The 17,730-nt window shown below is 39.1% G+C and overlaps 1 protein-coding gene across 1 annotated transcript in view; it reads right to left on the bottom strand.

Moving 5' to 3' along the window:
• LOC128369195 (cadherin-18-like) overlaps positions 1-17,730 on the bottom strand; it is a 207,895-nt gene that overhangs the window by 137,159 nt on the left and 53,006 nt on the right. Inside the window, exon 2 of the mRNA XM_053330195.1 lies at positions 11,187-11,481. Coding sequence (XP_053186170.1) covers positions 11,187-11,481 — 295 coding nt within the window. The remainder of the gene's footprint in view (positions 1-11,186; positions 11,482-17,730) is intronic.

Raw genomic sequence — 17,730 nt, forward strand, 5'->3', positions numbered from 1 at the left:
TTCTGTTATCATTTGATGCTGTATAATTAAAAATGGATTGACTGACATGTCACACTGTACACACACACACACACACACACACACACACACACACACACACACACACACACACACACACACACACACACACACAATACTTCAGCAAGTAGGATCAGTCATTGCTGGTTTGACTGTGCGCAACATTTGTTGACAGTAAGAAAAATGGAGAAAATCAGCAGCCTTATCCTTTAAAATCGATTGCATTTCTACCTCAGGCTCCGCATCTAATCAGAAGCCAGTCCTCACAAACACATTAGATCACAAGCAACACTAAACATAATGTTACTGTCACTGCTGATGCACTACACTCTGATTAGAATCTGGAATGAAAACCGTGCCACAATCTATTTTCTTTAACAATATGAAAATATCTTGTTTCTATGTAAATGCGACACTGAGCTTCCTCTCCAATGTGCAGTGTGAGCCGCAGTAAAACACAGTGTGTGCTGTCAGCGGTGCTCTTGTAAAGAGCCACAGCCCATTAGCCTGACCATGTAGCAGACAAGAGAAGCCAAAGCTTTTATCCATCTCATTCATCATGTTAGACCTGCGCTGCATTTCACCTCGCAGCATTAAAGTTCACATTAAATGAAGCTTTCTCCAGTGTTTCAAATCCTTCACCGGCTAATATGTTGATTTTTTTTTTTTTAAATTACCAACATTTTCCTGTTGTTTGTTTTTACAATTTTTTGGTGAACTAGTGGAATAAAATCCTAAGTGAATCCTTAACTGAGATACATTAAACACATTTTACTGTATGGATAGTGCTCACTGAAGTCGTTGTTTAGTACATACATGATGCTATATACTGACTCAGTGTATAGCATTAGCTGCCCACTGCTCCTAATAATTAACCCTGTAACACTGAGTCAATCATATTTCATATATGAGTTTTAGAGAGCTCTACATCATCAGTGTAGAAACCTGATAAACAGTACCAGTCAAAAGTTTGGACTCATCTTCCCATTCACTTGAGAGAAGAATGAGAGAGTGAACTGGTACTGTATATCAGATACATGTAGTACACAGATAAACCACCAGGGGACCTTTTATGTGACGTTGAACAGTGAGCCGTTCACTATCATGAGTGTCAAATGATGTGTTATACTATTTAAAAGGTGTCACATCTTCCTCGGTTAATATCTGACACTAGAACGAGGGTTAACCAATCAGGTCAGTTCATAACAATGTGTTAATTAATGCTCCAGCAAAGATGATATAGTGTAAGCTAGGCAGGTGAGATGTGAGAACTGTTTAATCAACAACAGGCTGTAAAGTCACATGAATAACAAAACACAACATAAGTTTGAACCCTTTAACAGTTCAGTTTTAGAGAGCTCTACATCATTTATGTAAAAACCTGATGATCAGATACATGTAGTACACAGATAAACCACCAGGGGGCATTTTATTTGAGGTAAGGTGGATGTTAACAATGTAATCAGCCAGCGAATCATCAGTGAGCCACAATTTTGATGCCTGGATATTTTTGCTGATTTTGAAAAAGTAAAGCTAAGAAATTATTGAAATAGTTAATGATATTTCAATAAGAATAGTTACTATATTGATGCAATGTTAAATTAGTAAATATTTAGTAGTTTATTTTGTGGTTGAAAATGTGTGTATCAAATTAGATACAGCAGGTATAGAAGCTCAGCTATCTGTCAGTCTGTTCATTTTATTACATTTCATGTTGTGGCTGATATGAGCTCTATGCAGGAACTAAAAGGGCTTAAAAATGTTGAAGTCAATATGTTTTGTTTGTTTAATAAAACATGCTATGAAAAATAAATTCCAAAAATTCTAGATGTATTAAATATGATACAAATTTTCAAAACAAAATTCATATATGCAAAGTGATTTATCAGAAAGGTCCAATAAACACCAGTATCATAGAATTAGAATTGTCTAGCAATGATTTGATGGTTCAGACTTTACAGGGTTAATATGGGTTAAATGCAGAGACTTAGTTTCAGAGTACAGCTTTATGTGTAAATACACTACTTTTATTGTGGTGACCACACCTCATGTCAGCACCACCACTGTTAACATACGTACATACAAACAGTTCAAGTAATGACAGTGCACATGGCCTTTTGTTTTCATACAGCACGCACTTCATTACTGACAGTTAAAGATGAATGCACACATTAGTGAACTGTCATCAACATCTTTTGTTTGCATTTAATTGTGTTTAATCGGATTTTTATCATTGATCCAGCCCTTCTTTTGGGATCCAGTTACCATAAAAATCTGTCTATATTCCAAAACTCTTTCAATTTAATTTGAATATTGAATATTAAACCTGAAACAGTGTGTGTGGTTAATTGTTTTAAGTCTCATCAAGCTCACTGTCCTCAGACTCTGTGTCAGCCCCAGAGTCAAACAAAGCTTCATCCTCTGCTCCATCCACAGGAAAAACAACAAAGTTAGTTAATTTATTCTTCAGATCTGCACTCATACTGTGTATCTGCCACAGCTCAATAAAAGCTGCTCATCTGTGCGCTTTTACTCATTGTGCTTCAACATGTGCTGCTGTGGGTCGAGTCAGTTTGGTCTGTAAATATGAAACATCACAGCAACTAGTGTCTGAGATACTTCTGATCAACACACAATCATATTTTGTCCAACATACAGCAGTAATGGGTCAATAGTCTATACAGCACATGCTTGACACAGCTGTTTGTAGAACGTTATGGTTCATAGGTGTGGACGCTCACATCATTATCTTCATACAGTAGTTATAGTTATTGTTCTTAGTGTGGACGGCCTTTTACATACAGTACCTATGATCACACACCGGATTGTATAAGATGTAGATGTATCCCACTTTTCAATGTAAAAATATTGCATTTTAGAGATGCAGCTTATACACCAGTTTTCATGGTTTATTATTTTGAGACTTTAAGTTTGTTTTTCATGGTCTGACAATTTTAGTTGTACAGTTGACAGTTTAGTTGTAAATAGATTATTGAAACATTAAATCTTTGTTGTTATTCTGGTTTGGTTATGATGTAGAGTTAATTGTTTGTTTCTGCCCCTCGCCCCTTTGTATATCTGTGTAGGCTAGCCCGTAGCTATGGAAACCCTACCTAATGTGTCATTTGTGAGGTCAGTTATGTATAGTTCACTTTCTAGTTTTTAAGTTTTCTTTAGCGTGTTTTTGTATTTTGGACAAATTTTTTGTTAAATTGTAAATGTTACTAATATGTATTATATTTGCTTCACAAACCTTGTGTTCTCAAGTCCTCTGAAAAGCATACAGCACCAGATTTAGTTTGATAATAATAGTAATTTTAAGAAGAAGAAGATGAAGAAGAAGAAGAAGAAGAAACAACATTTTCATGTTATAATTGGATTTGCATTATTATGAATGTGTATTTTTTATGTTAAACTGAATCTAGAGGTTAATAATAACTAACTAACTAAGTCAGATAAATGCAATATTTCTGAAATGTAGCAGCATTATGAAGCAGCATGAAAATACTCAAGTACATGTATCTTAAAAAGGTTTGATGCTGTGTATGCAGGACTTGTGTAAATGTATTTATAGAGAAATGCTAACATTAATTGAATGAATGGCATTGACACTTTCTCATGGATACTATAATGTATTGCTGTGTGTCAGAGTGTGTTAGCAGCAGAGGGCTGGCAGGTGCTTCTATGATTCACAGCAGAAAAAGCACAGCAGGTGTGATTAATGATGACTGGATCAGATTTAGTTTTGTAACTTCCTGACCTTGGTAGAGTGCATGATGGCTCAACAGTATGACTTCTCTCAACACTTGAATGGAAGTGAGTGATTGTTAATATTATCAGTTCCACCTTTGCTTTTTCCTGCTGAATGTCTGCTGGGGGGGAAAAAGTGTCCTCTCGTCCTACCTCTGCTGCTCCCAAACATTCTACAAGTTGTGATTCAGCACTTTTTCACTGCTGAAGTTGACAAGAAATTGGAAAAAAAAGAAATCTGGACACACTGCTGCACAAATCTACCAAGTTTCTTCATTCCCTCATTTTGCTTAGATCTCACCCACAGGGAGAGCAGCACCTATCACTGCAGACTCAAACACACTTAAAGGGAAATTGCACCAATTCATACATTATATGGCCTGCAGGTGGTCGAGTGGTTAAGAGCACATGCATATTTGTTCAAGTACAGTATTTAAGGACATTTTGTATGTACTTTACCCTACTTGAGTTTTTCCGTTTTCTCTTTCTCAACATTTAAGTGGAAAATATTCACTTTTTTTCATTTCAACATAATTTCTTTGACATTAGCTGGTACTTTGCTGACAACGATTTTCCATAGAAAACAAAGAAACATTGTTATGATTCAAACTACCTAACACTACATGGGTGAAATGAGTTCAACCCCAACTAGCTACAACAGCTAAATGCCACTGACTCATGAATTTTAGTTTCAGTAACTATATTCCAATAATGAAATATATTATTGGCTATACATGTGATACTTCACAGACATTCACAGGCTGATAATGTGTTTATACTTTTTAGATTTAGAATCCAGAACTTGTGCTTTTGTGGATACTAGTATTGCTACGTTCTTGGCACCAACAAAGATTTTAACTCCTTTCCTTGAAAGAGTTGTCATTATTTCTCAGTCAGTGAGCACTGACATGGCTCAGTTCTCTATTCATGATACTTTAGTTAAACAATTTTTTTAAATATTCAAGGTAGATTTAGATGCATATTGAGGATATAGTTGCTTAAAAAGTTAATGATATATCTAGTAGTCAGTTTTGACTTTGAATTTTCTTTACTTAGATTTTCAATGTTAAAGGCTGATTTATGCTTCGTCGTTGACCTCTCGAAGTTCTGTGTCAAGGGAATGCGTTGCTCTGCAATTCACCGCCATGGCGCTAGGGGGTGTGACTGTGTGTGTGTGTGTGTGTGGGGGGGGGGGTGGTTTCAGAGGACTCATATCCGTATCCTTGTTTATCTTCCGGTCACAGTAGCATGTAGCATTGCGCTATATGCTCTAATAACAGAAAACACATACCTTTTGTTCATTATTAATAATAATGGCGGTGTTGCAGGAAGAAAGACTGGAAAAAGCAACTGCCGGAGGAGCTGACGTTTTGAGTGGACCAATCACAGCCCTTGCGATCCATGTTGCTGTGATGCATAGTTAGGATTTTTTGGAGATGCACGTCAGGCTACGACGTAGGGGTCCGCATTAACACAGAGGGCTACACGTAGCTACACCGTTGACGTGACACAGAAGTATAAATCAAGTTTAAGTTGCACATGTGCAAATTGGTGAATTAGTGACTCCCCAGCCAGCATATCCATGTGGGCCCCATAAGAGTTAAATTTAGGCTGCAGATATGGGTCCCAATGGGTTTGTCTGCAGTTTCCAAGGTGGCCCACCTGTGTTTGCCAATATGAGGTCTAAGTGGAATCAGAATGGACCTTAAATGGGGCCTATTTAGCCAGCCCACATGGGCTTCACATGTCGGGCCCATGTTTCTGAAACAATACAGGGCCCATACAGTTTGCCCTGTTCATGCTCATGCCCACATAGCCAACTTACATCCCTAATGGATCTCATACAGTCAGCTCACGTGGGCTTCACATGTGGGGCCCATGTTACTGAAACCATGTGGGACCCAGTCCATTCTGTTTTCAAGAGTACCCAAACTTTCTGGAGCTGTAAAATCATTGCAGTTTGCAACACATACTGTATACATAACTTGATTTGGAACAGTATCAAATAAATTCCTCCCATGACATTTAGTTCCTCTGATATGGATGCACAGACACAGTTTTAGTTTATTCTATGTATAACTTTACAGGGACAAGCAAGGGTGAAGCTGCTATTCCTATTTGCAGTTAATCACTTGTCCTACATGTAAACTGAGGCAGAGCTTAAAATGTAATTTCAGTCTAGACTAAGAAATAGCTGGCTCTGTTAATTAAATAGCGATCATCATCTGATAAACAACAGTGTGCCAGCTGCTCCACCACAGAAATGATCTGCCTGTTTACAAAGCTCCTGTAGTTCTACACTGTGCTGCGGTGACTTTAACTTGCAAATCCATTTACACCTTCACTACTGAGGGTCAGAGATAAAATCAAAAGGGACGTGAAAAGGTAAATGGTAAGAGGAGAACAGAGCGAGACAGACAGAGAGAGAGAGAGAGAGGAGAGCAGTGGATAAGAGGGGGTGAGAGGCTAGGAAATGAGTGAGGGATGGGGGGGTTACAAGCACAGAGGAGCAGAGTGGGAGGGATGGAGGGCAAATAGAGAGAGATAGAGCTAATGAGAGATGAAAGAGAGTGAGAGAGACAGAGAGCCAGACAGTGGGAGAGATAATGATCAATAGAGAATGAGAGAATACAGAGAAACGATGACAGAAAGACAGTATCAGAGAAGGGGGGGGGCTATTATAATGCTACAAATACTCAACATTACTTCCTCTAGTGGCCTGGAGCTCTAGCACGTTAACTTAGAAATTGTTAATTAAGGTGATTAGTTTCACCAGTCTGATTTTACAGTTCAGAAACCAAAGCTAAGCTGCTATGAAAATCATTTAAAAATACCAATGGACCAACTGAGTGCATGTTTTTTTAATCATAGGATACTGAACTCATTTTTATTATCATATTGTCAAATGTTTTCCCATAAAATAACATTTCCTTATCCCTGTAAAGTCTGAACCATCAAATAATTGCCAGAAAAGTTTTGTCTTGTATCATATTTAATTAGGGATGTCCGATAATATCGGCCTTCTGATATCTTAGAACTGTATAGTGGAAATGAGCCCTGTTTCCACTGCAGGAGAGAGACACAACAGCTGAAAGGACTGAGTGAGAGGACTTCCTGTAAAGGTCCCGCCTCCAGAAATGGGGCTTATGTCAGTGGTTTGGAACTATTTCCAAGTGTTTATAGTAAATTTGCAATTTGCAATGACTGCAAAGCAGCATAATCAATATGGCAGTGCTTTTTTCCATAACTTAAGTTGAAATTGTTCTCTTATTTTGCACAGACAGTGTTTACATTTGGAAAGCCATGTTGCATTTATGTATGCATCCAGTGGAGCATCACAATACAATTAAGCATAATGTGTTAATTCCACAATAGGAGATATGTTATGTTGTTTTGGTGTAAAAAGCCTGCATATATGATATCGGTTGGACAATATCGGAATATCAGATATTGGCAGAAAAGTCAATATATGTTATATATATGTTTTATTAAACAAATAAAAACATATTGAAGTCAATTTTTAAGCCCTTTTAGTTCCTGTATAGAGCTCATATCAGCCACAACATGAAATGTAATAAAATGAACAGACTGACAGATAAATGAGCTTCTATACCTGCTGTATCTAATTTGATACCACAAAATAATCTACTAAATATTTACTAATTTAACATTGCATCAATCCAGTAACTATTCCTATTGAAATATCATTAACTATTTCAATAATTTCTTAGCTTTACTTTTTCAAAATCAGCAAAAATATCCAGGCATCAAAATTGTGGCTCACTGATTGATTACATTGTTAACATCCACCTTACCTCAAATAAAATGCCCCCTGGTGGTTTATCTGTGTACTACATGTATCTGATCATCAGGTTTTTACATAAATGATGTAGAGCTCTCTAAAACTGAACTGTTAAAGGGTTCAAACTTATGTTGTGTTTTGTTATTCATGTGACTTTACAGCCTTTTGTTGATTAAACAGTTCTCACATCTCACCTGCCTAGCTTACACTATATCATCTTTGCTGGAGCATTACAGTTTTTGCCCATTGCTTGAACACTATAGACCCATGCTTAGACTTAAGTAACACAACTTGAAGCTTTTGTTACCATACCTCAAAAACATGTACCCATACCTTAAACAAAAGCGCTGCTTTGCACTCTAGTTGCAATTCTGCAGCACACTTACTCCTTTATGCAACACACTTGGTCCTGCTACTACACTCTATTTCATACATAAGACACTTCGTTCAAAAATGAAATCTCAGGGTGCCATTTGGAAAACACATGTATCCAAAATACAAAACACATCGGGTTATTGCAACCACTCAAATACACACCTGAAGGCACTTACTTGCAAAACTGAACACCAATCAGCCAGCTACAAAAAGCCCTCAGTTTAGAAGAAGAGGAGGAGGAGGAGGAGGAGGAGGAGGAGGAGGACGACGACGACGACAGGGTCAAGGTCAAGGTCAAGGTCGAAGAGGCCATGCACTGACCCCTATTTCTGATGATATAAGAGCAACTTTGGTGGACCATGTCATCAACCATGGCCTGACTATGAGGGACGCTGGGCAGAGTCCACCCACATCTAAGCCGCTTCACAGTGGCATCTGTAATAAGAACATTCCGACTGGAAAACAGGTATGTCTTCACTTCTCTACCTTCTACTCTACTCATATGTATTTACAGTACTGTACTACAGTATATCACATTACCATATCACGTGTACAGGGTATTGCAGGTGCTAATGCTCCTTTTGTAGCCAAAGTGGTAGTTTTTGTGAAACATACCATGATTACTTATATTGAGATGTTTCAGTACAGTGGATGATACAGTATATACAGTAAAGTACTGTAAGAAAAAGAAGCAAACCGATGAATTTGTGGTTGTATTTCTCTAGAACGACTAGAAGACCTTCTGGGGGAGGACGCCAACGCCTGTTCACACAACAGCACGAACTTGCCATTGTGGACCTAGTGAGGGCAGACAATGCCATCCGTCTCCACCAGCTACGACAGAAAATACTTGCAGACAGGCAAGTGTTCAACAACATAAACCATGTGAGCATCACCACCATCAGATGCATCTTGGGAAAACACAACATCACCATGAAGCAGCTCAACAGGGTCCCATTTGAGAGGAACAGTGTCAGGGTCAAAGGACTTCGACGTGAATATGTACAGGTAAGTGTAACTGTCCTTTACATTTACAATACAGTATTGGTGAAATCCAGTAGCAGCTGAATATGTACCATATCAGTACCACATGGATCCATTCGGAGAGCTACACAGATACATGTGTGATGGGGTGGGGGTTCTGTATGTGTAGCACTGTAGTAATGTTTTTTTTTTTTTGTTACAGAGAATCTTGGCCATGGATGGAGCTGCACAGCCTCATGAATTCATTTTCATTGATGAAGCTGGATTCAACCTGAGCAAAACGAGACGACGGGGTCGTAATGTAATTGGCCAAAGGGCAATTGTGCACGTCCCGGGGCAGCGTGGGGGAAATATCACGTTGTGTTCTGCCATAAGCCTTCGAGGGCTTCTGCATCATCATGCAAAACTAAGTCCATACAATAGCCAACATATACTCACATTTCTACATGCTCTCCATAATATAGTTGTACAGAACAGACCAGATCAGCCCAGGTTTGTGGTGGTATGGGATAATATCAGTTTCCATCGGGCTGCTCTGGTCCAAGCCTGGTTCACCAACTACAATCAATTCGAAGTGGTATACTTGCCCCCTTACCCACCATTTTAAAACCCTATAGAGGAATTGTTTTCGACTTGGAGATGGCGTGTATATGACCGCCAACCACATGCCCGCATGCCTCTTCTGCAGGCAATGGAACAGGCCTGCGGCGACATTCAGGTGACGGTGGTTTCGACATGCAAGGGGTTATTTTCCCCGGTGGTTAGGGTTAGGGTAATGTACAGTGCTGCAATGTACAATATTGAGTAGGCCTATTTGCTTTTTTGGTTGTTTGAAAATGTGCCTCCTGAAAATGTGCCTTCTGAATAAACAGTGAAAATCAAAGACTGCAGTGTTTTATATAAGTAGACTAGTGTGTTCAATTTTGACAAAGGATTGTTAGGTTTTGATAGCAGAGTTTAAGTTTTGATAGTAGAGTTTCAATTTGACACAGATGTGAATGGTATATTTCCCAGTGTTGTGTCATGTTTACTTGTGTGTAGAGTTTTGGCACAATGAGCGAAGTTTTGCAAAATGTGTTAAAGCAACGGGCAAAAACTGTAATTACCACATTGTTATGAACTGACCTGATTGGTTAACCCTCGTTCTAGTGTCAGATATTAACCGAGGAAGATGTGACACCTTTTAAATAGTATAACACATCATTTGACACCTGTGATAGAGTTGTCCTCACTTTGAATTCTCATTTTTGTCACTTCTGTATCTATGTGTTTACTCTTCAGCATTTTTGGAATGTGGAGAGCATTTTGATGGTTGGTGGGAATCTACATGAGTTTGTATGGCCCAGATGAAAATGTGTTTAGTCTGTGGTGTCTATGATGAAAAATTAAAAAATTAAAAAAGGGAAGGCTATTGACAGTAAACATTGGTGAGTGGTGCTATTTCAGGCTTTTCTGTGATTCTGGATGCAAAAATCCCATTTATCTCTCGTGTTTTGTGCTATAAAAACACTCTAAAAGCAATAAGTTGTAATATTAGTTGTTTTCTGTGTTTCTACTGTTCACCATGCTCTCCATCACTAGAATGTGTATCATGTTTTCCATCACTTTAGCTTTCACTGTTACATCATCTTTTTGTAGTTTAGTGCACTCGATTGGAGAAACAGCACCACCAGTTGGTTACTTTGATATGCTGAACTATTTAACCCTTAAATATTCATATTCTACACCCTCACAGTATGTTCTGGGTCAATTTTGATCCGTCTATATCACATTTTGAACCACACATCAGTTTAGAAAGCATCAATAGTCGATCTGACTGATCAATAAATGTGTGATTAAATCTTGATTAATGTTTCAGAGAGCTAAATCATGTCTATAGTCAGTAATTTGTATATTTTCTATAGATATATCTACACCAAAAAAAAGTGCAAAAGAAAAAGCTAGAGGTATGTTTGCTTTGTTCTGGCACATCAGAATCATTAAAGGTTTGGCTGCTAGCACTCTTTGTTCATACAGTACATAAGATAACCACCTGGATTACTTGTGATGTAGAAGAAAGTGACTGAATGTGATGAATACAGGTTGGGGAAAGGGGAGATGTCTGGAGGTGAAGAGTTCTGAAAAAACGTAGTTCTGCAATATCTGTTCATGTATGAATAATTACTTTGCATTCTATTTTATATTGTATTTATAACACAGATACTTGTTCAACTGCTAAATTAAACCATTCATTTAAAAAAAAGCTCTATATGCTTACCAACATCAGACATCTCAGGCACAGAGGCTGAGAATGGTCCATCTGGGAAGGTTGGAGCGTTGTCATTGACATCCTGAACCTTGATGATGAACTCTGACTCTGCCTCTAGAGAGCGGTTTGTCCACCGGTCGATGGCCCTTGCGTGTAGAACATACTGGGCCTTCCTCTCACGGTCCAGGCTCTTGGACGCTTGGATGTCACCAGTTGTCTCGTCAATGACGAAGATAGAGCCGGCCCCCTCTCCAGACAGGATATAGCGCACGGAGCCGTCGCCCTTGTCAGATTTGGAGTGGAGCTGGAGACGTAAGAAGGAGGAAATGAATGAGGGGAGGGAGCGTTTAAGTGCCTGACAAGTATGTAATACAGAGTAATAGCCAAATGTCAGGATGAGTGGTCAGCTAATGGTGAGGACCACGCAATGAGAGACACAGCCATCCAATCAGGGAGCGAGACGCAGGACGATTGGAGGACTGGAGTGTGACAGGTTGTACAAAATGTTCAGTATCTGAAACAAGCGACTGTCACAGTAAATGGAAAAGGAAGAGTCTGACAGAACACGTTCGGCAACATGCAGTCTATCCTAAGCTGGATGTGTCACAGAGCAAATTAAGAATGAGGAGAGAGAGACTGCAGGTAGAGAGAGAGGGAGAGAGAGAGAAACTACCTGATAAATAGTCTTTCAGTGCTGTTGTACGGTATCTAAGTCTATCAAATATGCAGAGCAGAACTTCATGAAATGAGACACTACCAGGTTAATAACATAAATGGTGAATTATACCTCAAATGATCCTTGACAGTAACTCTCATTATATTAACAAACATAGCCTTTCTGACTCAATATGTTCTGCTGCTACTGATATTACTACTGCTGCTGTTTAATATTTCTCATAGTGCTCGAATCCTGACTTTTTCTTGTCTGTTCATTGCCACGGTTCCTCTGTTTGGATCATCTAGTACTAGTGAGAACACCATGACAACATAGTCATACTTTCTATCTGAAAATATCAAAACTCACAAGGATTTTCAACAAATACATGTGCAGAACAATGGCCCTAGTATTAATGTACATCTCAGGTGCTCCGTTCACAAATGGACAGCAGAGACACATTGCTGTTTACACTTGGTGACTACAGTACTTGTGTCCAGATTTCGTTGCTGCCTACATCACTTCCACAAGGAGGTTAAATCGCCCTGCTCACAGTTATTACATCAGTCAGACAAGCACCAGATGTTTTGTCTGATCTGAAGAGCTAAGAGCTATTAAAATGTTTCAAGAACTAACATACATGTATGAACTATTCCAGCTGTTCAGATTACTACAACCATTTACATCAGTGCTCCTCTCCTTTCTTTCAACCGTTTACCAAAAAAACAACCACCACATCTTGCATTGATGATGTATTTCCATGTATGTGCTGGTTCACGGACGCATCAGGACACATTAGTGTTTACGCTACAACATATATGTAGTCAGATTTGTCCCAAACCATCTCAGCAGGTGGTTTGAATGACCGGAACACAATGTGTCTCTGAGGTTTTTTAAACTTGTATTTAGCACCGTTCATTTGTGATCTTATCCCGCAATCACACGTGGACGATGAATGTTAATGCAAGGTGTAAACGGCTAATGCGACAAAAGCCTGTCTACCCAAACAAGTGTTTTGTGGAATTACGTCAGCATTAGAAAGAGAAGATAAATGGTTTGAAAGAGGAGAGAAGAAAGGTATCTATGTCAACCTGAAACAACCATCACTCACTAGAAGAGGTGGTCATTGTCACTACTTATCATTTTTAACCAAAACACAGTCTTTCTTCAAACTTTACCAAAAATCTAGTGACCAAAAAAAAAAAAGGAATCATCTTGACCACTTCCTGACTGTATGTGCACTACATGAATAGAACACATCTGGAAGTTAAAACAATCCAGTTAGAAATTACACCTCCTATAAAATGTGTTGTGCAAAACCATCAATTGTTTGAGCCTTTGTTCTTCATTCATGGGGTTATAGCAGTCTTAATCAGTTATAAAATGTTTTACATGGATATCAGGAATGTTAGGTATTCTGAGCTTCATTAATGTCAAACACGATATTGCCTAATAAACAAAACACAGAAATGTGATCACTCTGATTGAAGATTGTCGAGCTTTTTTGAGCCAATATTGCTTTTTCTCCCTCCAGATGAGGAGCAGCGCTCACACACACACCCTGTTGTGATGGCTACTCTGTCCCGCTTTCAGTCAGAGATAGAGAGAGAGAGAGAGAGAGAGAGAGACACTCCGGGAGCTGTGTTGTTGTTGGCAGGCTTCCAAAACTTGCAACAATGCATTCGCTGCACGTGCACATGCCTATTTTCAAGTCGCACACACGGTCAGTTATTAAAGGTAGAATATATAGAATGAGCAGAACAACGCTATCTAATGTCTTGAGATCGTAGTCGCAACAAACAAAAAGTAATTCCAGCAGTCGGGTTGCCAGGTCCGGTGCCAAGTGTGTCAGTCAATTAGCCAGCGTCATGTCAAGTGATGAATCATACAGGGTAACGACTAATTTCGAACAATTAATTTTACAACAGTATTTAACGTTAGCCAGTCTTCAACTGGAAGTCTTTCTTTGAGTGGTGTGTAATTGATTAGCTAGCTAGCTCCCAACTCAAAATGATGCTTGTTTCTGTAGCCTGATCGGCGTGAGCAGACCAGTCAGTAAACTACACGATAACCCATAATGCATTTCGTTCCTACTCAAGCTGAAATCAGCAGGCTGAAGCGGATTTTATTTTAGCTCTAACTCTGTAAATATACCACTTTATCCACATGTCTAACCTTTTTAGGCGAGAAAGTAGCCCTTTAGATCCACAATGTGACCCTAATTTGTTTATTTTGAAAACAGGAAGCGAACATACCCTCGCTGTAACTGACTTGAAACCACCGAGGTACATTACATTGTAACGCCAGTGGGAGTAGCAGTTAAACCTGGGGAGCGTACCTATGTTCCCCGGGTCCTATGTTCCCCGATCGCGGCTAACTCGGTTGTTAGCTCGGCGGCTAACTCATCTGCTAACTCGGTGGCTAACTCAGCTAACTGGCTAACTCTAGATGGGATCATCCCTATGTTCCCCGGTCACATGCAAAGCGGGGAACATAGGACCCGGGGAACATAGGGATGATCCCCTAATTATGTAGCAATACAGTCATACTGCACATCAAATTAAACAGGAGAAACTCCGCTACAAGCACGTCATTTTTACACACACCAAACACAACTCAAACACCAAGCATATTAATGATCAAATATCAAAATCCGAATAGCGTCAGAAAGTCAACCCACTCTCCACATTTCCATTGCTACCGTTTTGATACTTCATGGTACACAAACAAATAGCATCTCATATGAAAGCTAAGACCCTGGCGAGTTCAACAGTACCACTATTATTGCGCTAAAAACTCAGTGAACCAGCAGCATACAAAGGTAAACAACCACTTATTTACAGCGACTAACAGATATTCTGTCTTACCTTCGAAGTTTTGTGATGAAAAGTTGTACTTGAGAGCAAAAAACGCTGGTTTTAGTAAGTCCAACACGGCTCTGCTTGTTTACAACTCCATTTCACCCAGTGCCAGCCTACAGTAGCTGCGCCGACAGACAACCCTGGCAACCCGCAATTCCGGCCGCTAATTGGCTGGTACAATGTACACAGAACTGTCAGAACGTCATTGTCGAACCTGTCAAAACATTTTATAAATATTAATTCAGACAAATTTTTTTTTTTTTATGGAAAAGCAATACTTTCATTCTGTACCCCTCAAAACGCCCCGTGGCTGTATTATTTAAAAAAAATATAGCTTTTAATAAATATTCTACATATTCAACCTTTAATGTACTGGTACATCAGCTGTAGTTGTTGCTCCCGGTAACCGCGTTGTGTGTGTGTGTGTGAGAGAGCGAACAGCTGCACTGTGAGCGGAGTCTGATTCATGTCGTGGTAGCACTTTTTCCCGCTAGTTGCATATACTAGCTTTCTGGAGCATAAAGTGCAGAAGCAAGCACCTGCTCCAAAAGGCTTAACGTCTTTTCAGACTTCCTCTATCCACGCTGCCCATAGCCATTTATTTTTTAATCCTTTATCAACTAGGAGGGCATCTTCCCCAGGATTCATGAACTTGCTTTCCATCCTACTCTCCTTCAACGTGACGTAGCATAGGACTCAGTGGTTGAAACACATTTTTCCAAGACCCGCCCCGTTCTACTTCTGATTGGCTAATAATGCTAGTTTGAGATATATCATTGGCAGACGAACTCATAAATTCGAAAGTGATGGTGACAATATCAAGACGGTCTTTAAAAGAAATATAATACCAGAAATCCGACACGATGCCAGAATACCCTGTGATTGTTTTGCTGATTGCAATTGTTCTGTATCAACCAGTAAATAATCAATAAACCTTTGATGGTGAATCTGCTGCTGTATTTACATTTTAACACACGCATTGAAGTAGTATGGCTGTAAAAAGATTGACTGGGTTACTTTTACTGAAGGAAAAGTCACAAATGTGATAATTATGCACCAAAATCTCAATATACACATACTTTCTAGAAGACATGGTAGCATTATTTACTTAGTTTCAGGATGTACAGCACACTTCTGTTGACATTCATGTCGTCATACAATATTTTTGTTTTTATTACCAGTTGCTGTGTAACTTAATTTAACATTGTCTGTCAGTGAACATGATTTTTTTTGTTTTTGTAATGGTTTTAGAAGCCATTTAGAGAAAAATCATAGTCATGGTTTAAGGAAGCACAACACTGACAGCCTTCTAAAACCAGAATGTGTTAACCAAGGCACCAGTGTGTATGTAAACACACTGACTGGGACATTAATCTAGAAGGTAAATGTGTGTCAATAAAGCTAATTAACCATTCAATTTGATGAGACATGATCCCATTTGCAGCAGGAGATGATGTGGTGAAGCATTAGATCTATACACACGAAGTGAAATCATCTGCATGATTCTAATGACTGTTCAGACCTGCCACTGTTCGAGAAAAAAACACTCGCATTTCTATCTCAGAAGGAGTACCTCATTATAACTAGATGATCTCGTAATGATTTCCCATCATAATGAGGACACCTTCCTATAATCCTCTTATTAAATCCATAATGAAAAGGTTAGCTGTCACTGTTAGATACACAATGTTTCTACAACACAGCCTCGTTCACTCTGACCGCAGTGGCATTCACAAAGTTCAAGATTCAAGATTGAGGGATCCTTTATTACATTACCATTTACGTTGCATTCCATTATACGTAGTAAGTATAAGAGAGCTGAGTGCCTTCATTAAAAATACTACTTGAGAATTAGTACTAAAAATACAATACAATAGAGATTTCTGTGTGTGTGCGTGTGTGTCTGTGTGTGTGTGTGTGTCACAGACAGGCAACAGGCTGGTAGTGTCCATAATTCATAAGCCCGGTGGCCAAAAAAGTGTCTGGGAGCCTGCTGGTCTGGGCCTTGAGGCTGTGGTGCTAGTTGCCAGACGACAGCAGCTGAATCAGTCTGGTTGGGTCGACTGTGCTCTACAATAATACTGCAGGCCTTGCTAACACATCATCCATTGTAAATGTCCTAAATGAAGGGATAGGAAGTTCACATGCACTGATTCTCTGGCGATCACTCTCTACACTATGGTGCTTTGCAGTTGAGGGTAATGTACTTCCCATTCTAGTGATGCTTTCAGTTGTAACTCTGGAGTAGATCTATAGGATCTTGAGCTCCACGCCAAACTTTTTCAGCCACCTGAGGTAAAAAAGTTGTTGCTGTGCCTTTTTCACCACATGGCTGTGTGTGTGTGTGTGTGTGTGTGTGTGTGTGTGTGTGTGTGTGTGTGTGTGTGTGCTCATCCCAGATGAGGTTCTTGTGATGTGAACACCAAGGAGCTTGAGGCTGCTGACTTTCCTTACAGCTGATTCATTAAGTTATTGAACAGCTTGGTCGGTCATCTTTGTTCCTCTGCCAAACCTTCAATCTGAGATCTGATTCTCAATGCTGAACAAAACTTTGTGATAGAAATGTTCTTTTTGTACAACAAAACATTCTCTCTACCTTATAGTCTTTACATAGACATTACTGCTATAACTACATAGACATTACTGCTATAACATGGTTATACTGTACTGCCAGATATTCTATACAGCTCTGCATTTCTGTTCTATATTTCCATGCATGTGTTGTCTGCAAAAAAACAATGCAAACATGCACATTTCACTGTGGACATTAGAGAGATACTGTCATAATTAAAGATTTTGGTCTGTAAAATGTTGCACAAATAATACAATGTAAAGGTATAACATCACAGAGAATATTTTGCAGACAGAAAAGATGTAGACTGTAGCTCCAGCTAGTGACACATACCTGTCTTAAGGAACATGTAAGACAAACACACACACATATTATACTAATGCTATAGTATACTAATTATACTGAATTATAGTACATTTCTATATCTGTCAATTCAATTATTACCTGTCACATAAATTCAACACT

Source organism: Scomber japonicus, chromosome 12, assembly GCF_027409825.1.
Source record: "Scomber japonicus isolate fScoJap1 chromosome 12, fScoJap1.pri, whole genome shotgun sequence".
Classification (NCBI taxonomy): Eukaryota; Metazoa; Chordata; class Actinopteri; order Scombriformes; family Scombridae; genus Scomber; species Scomber japonicus.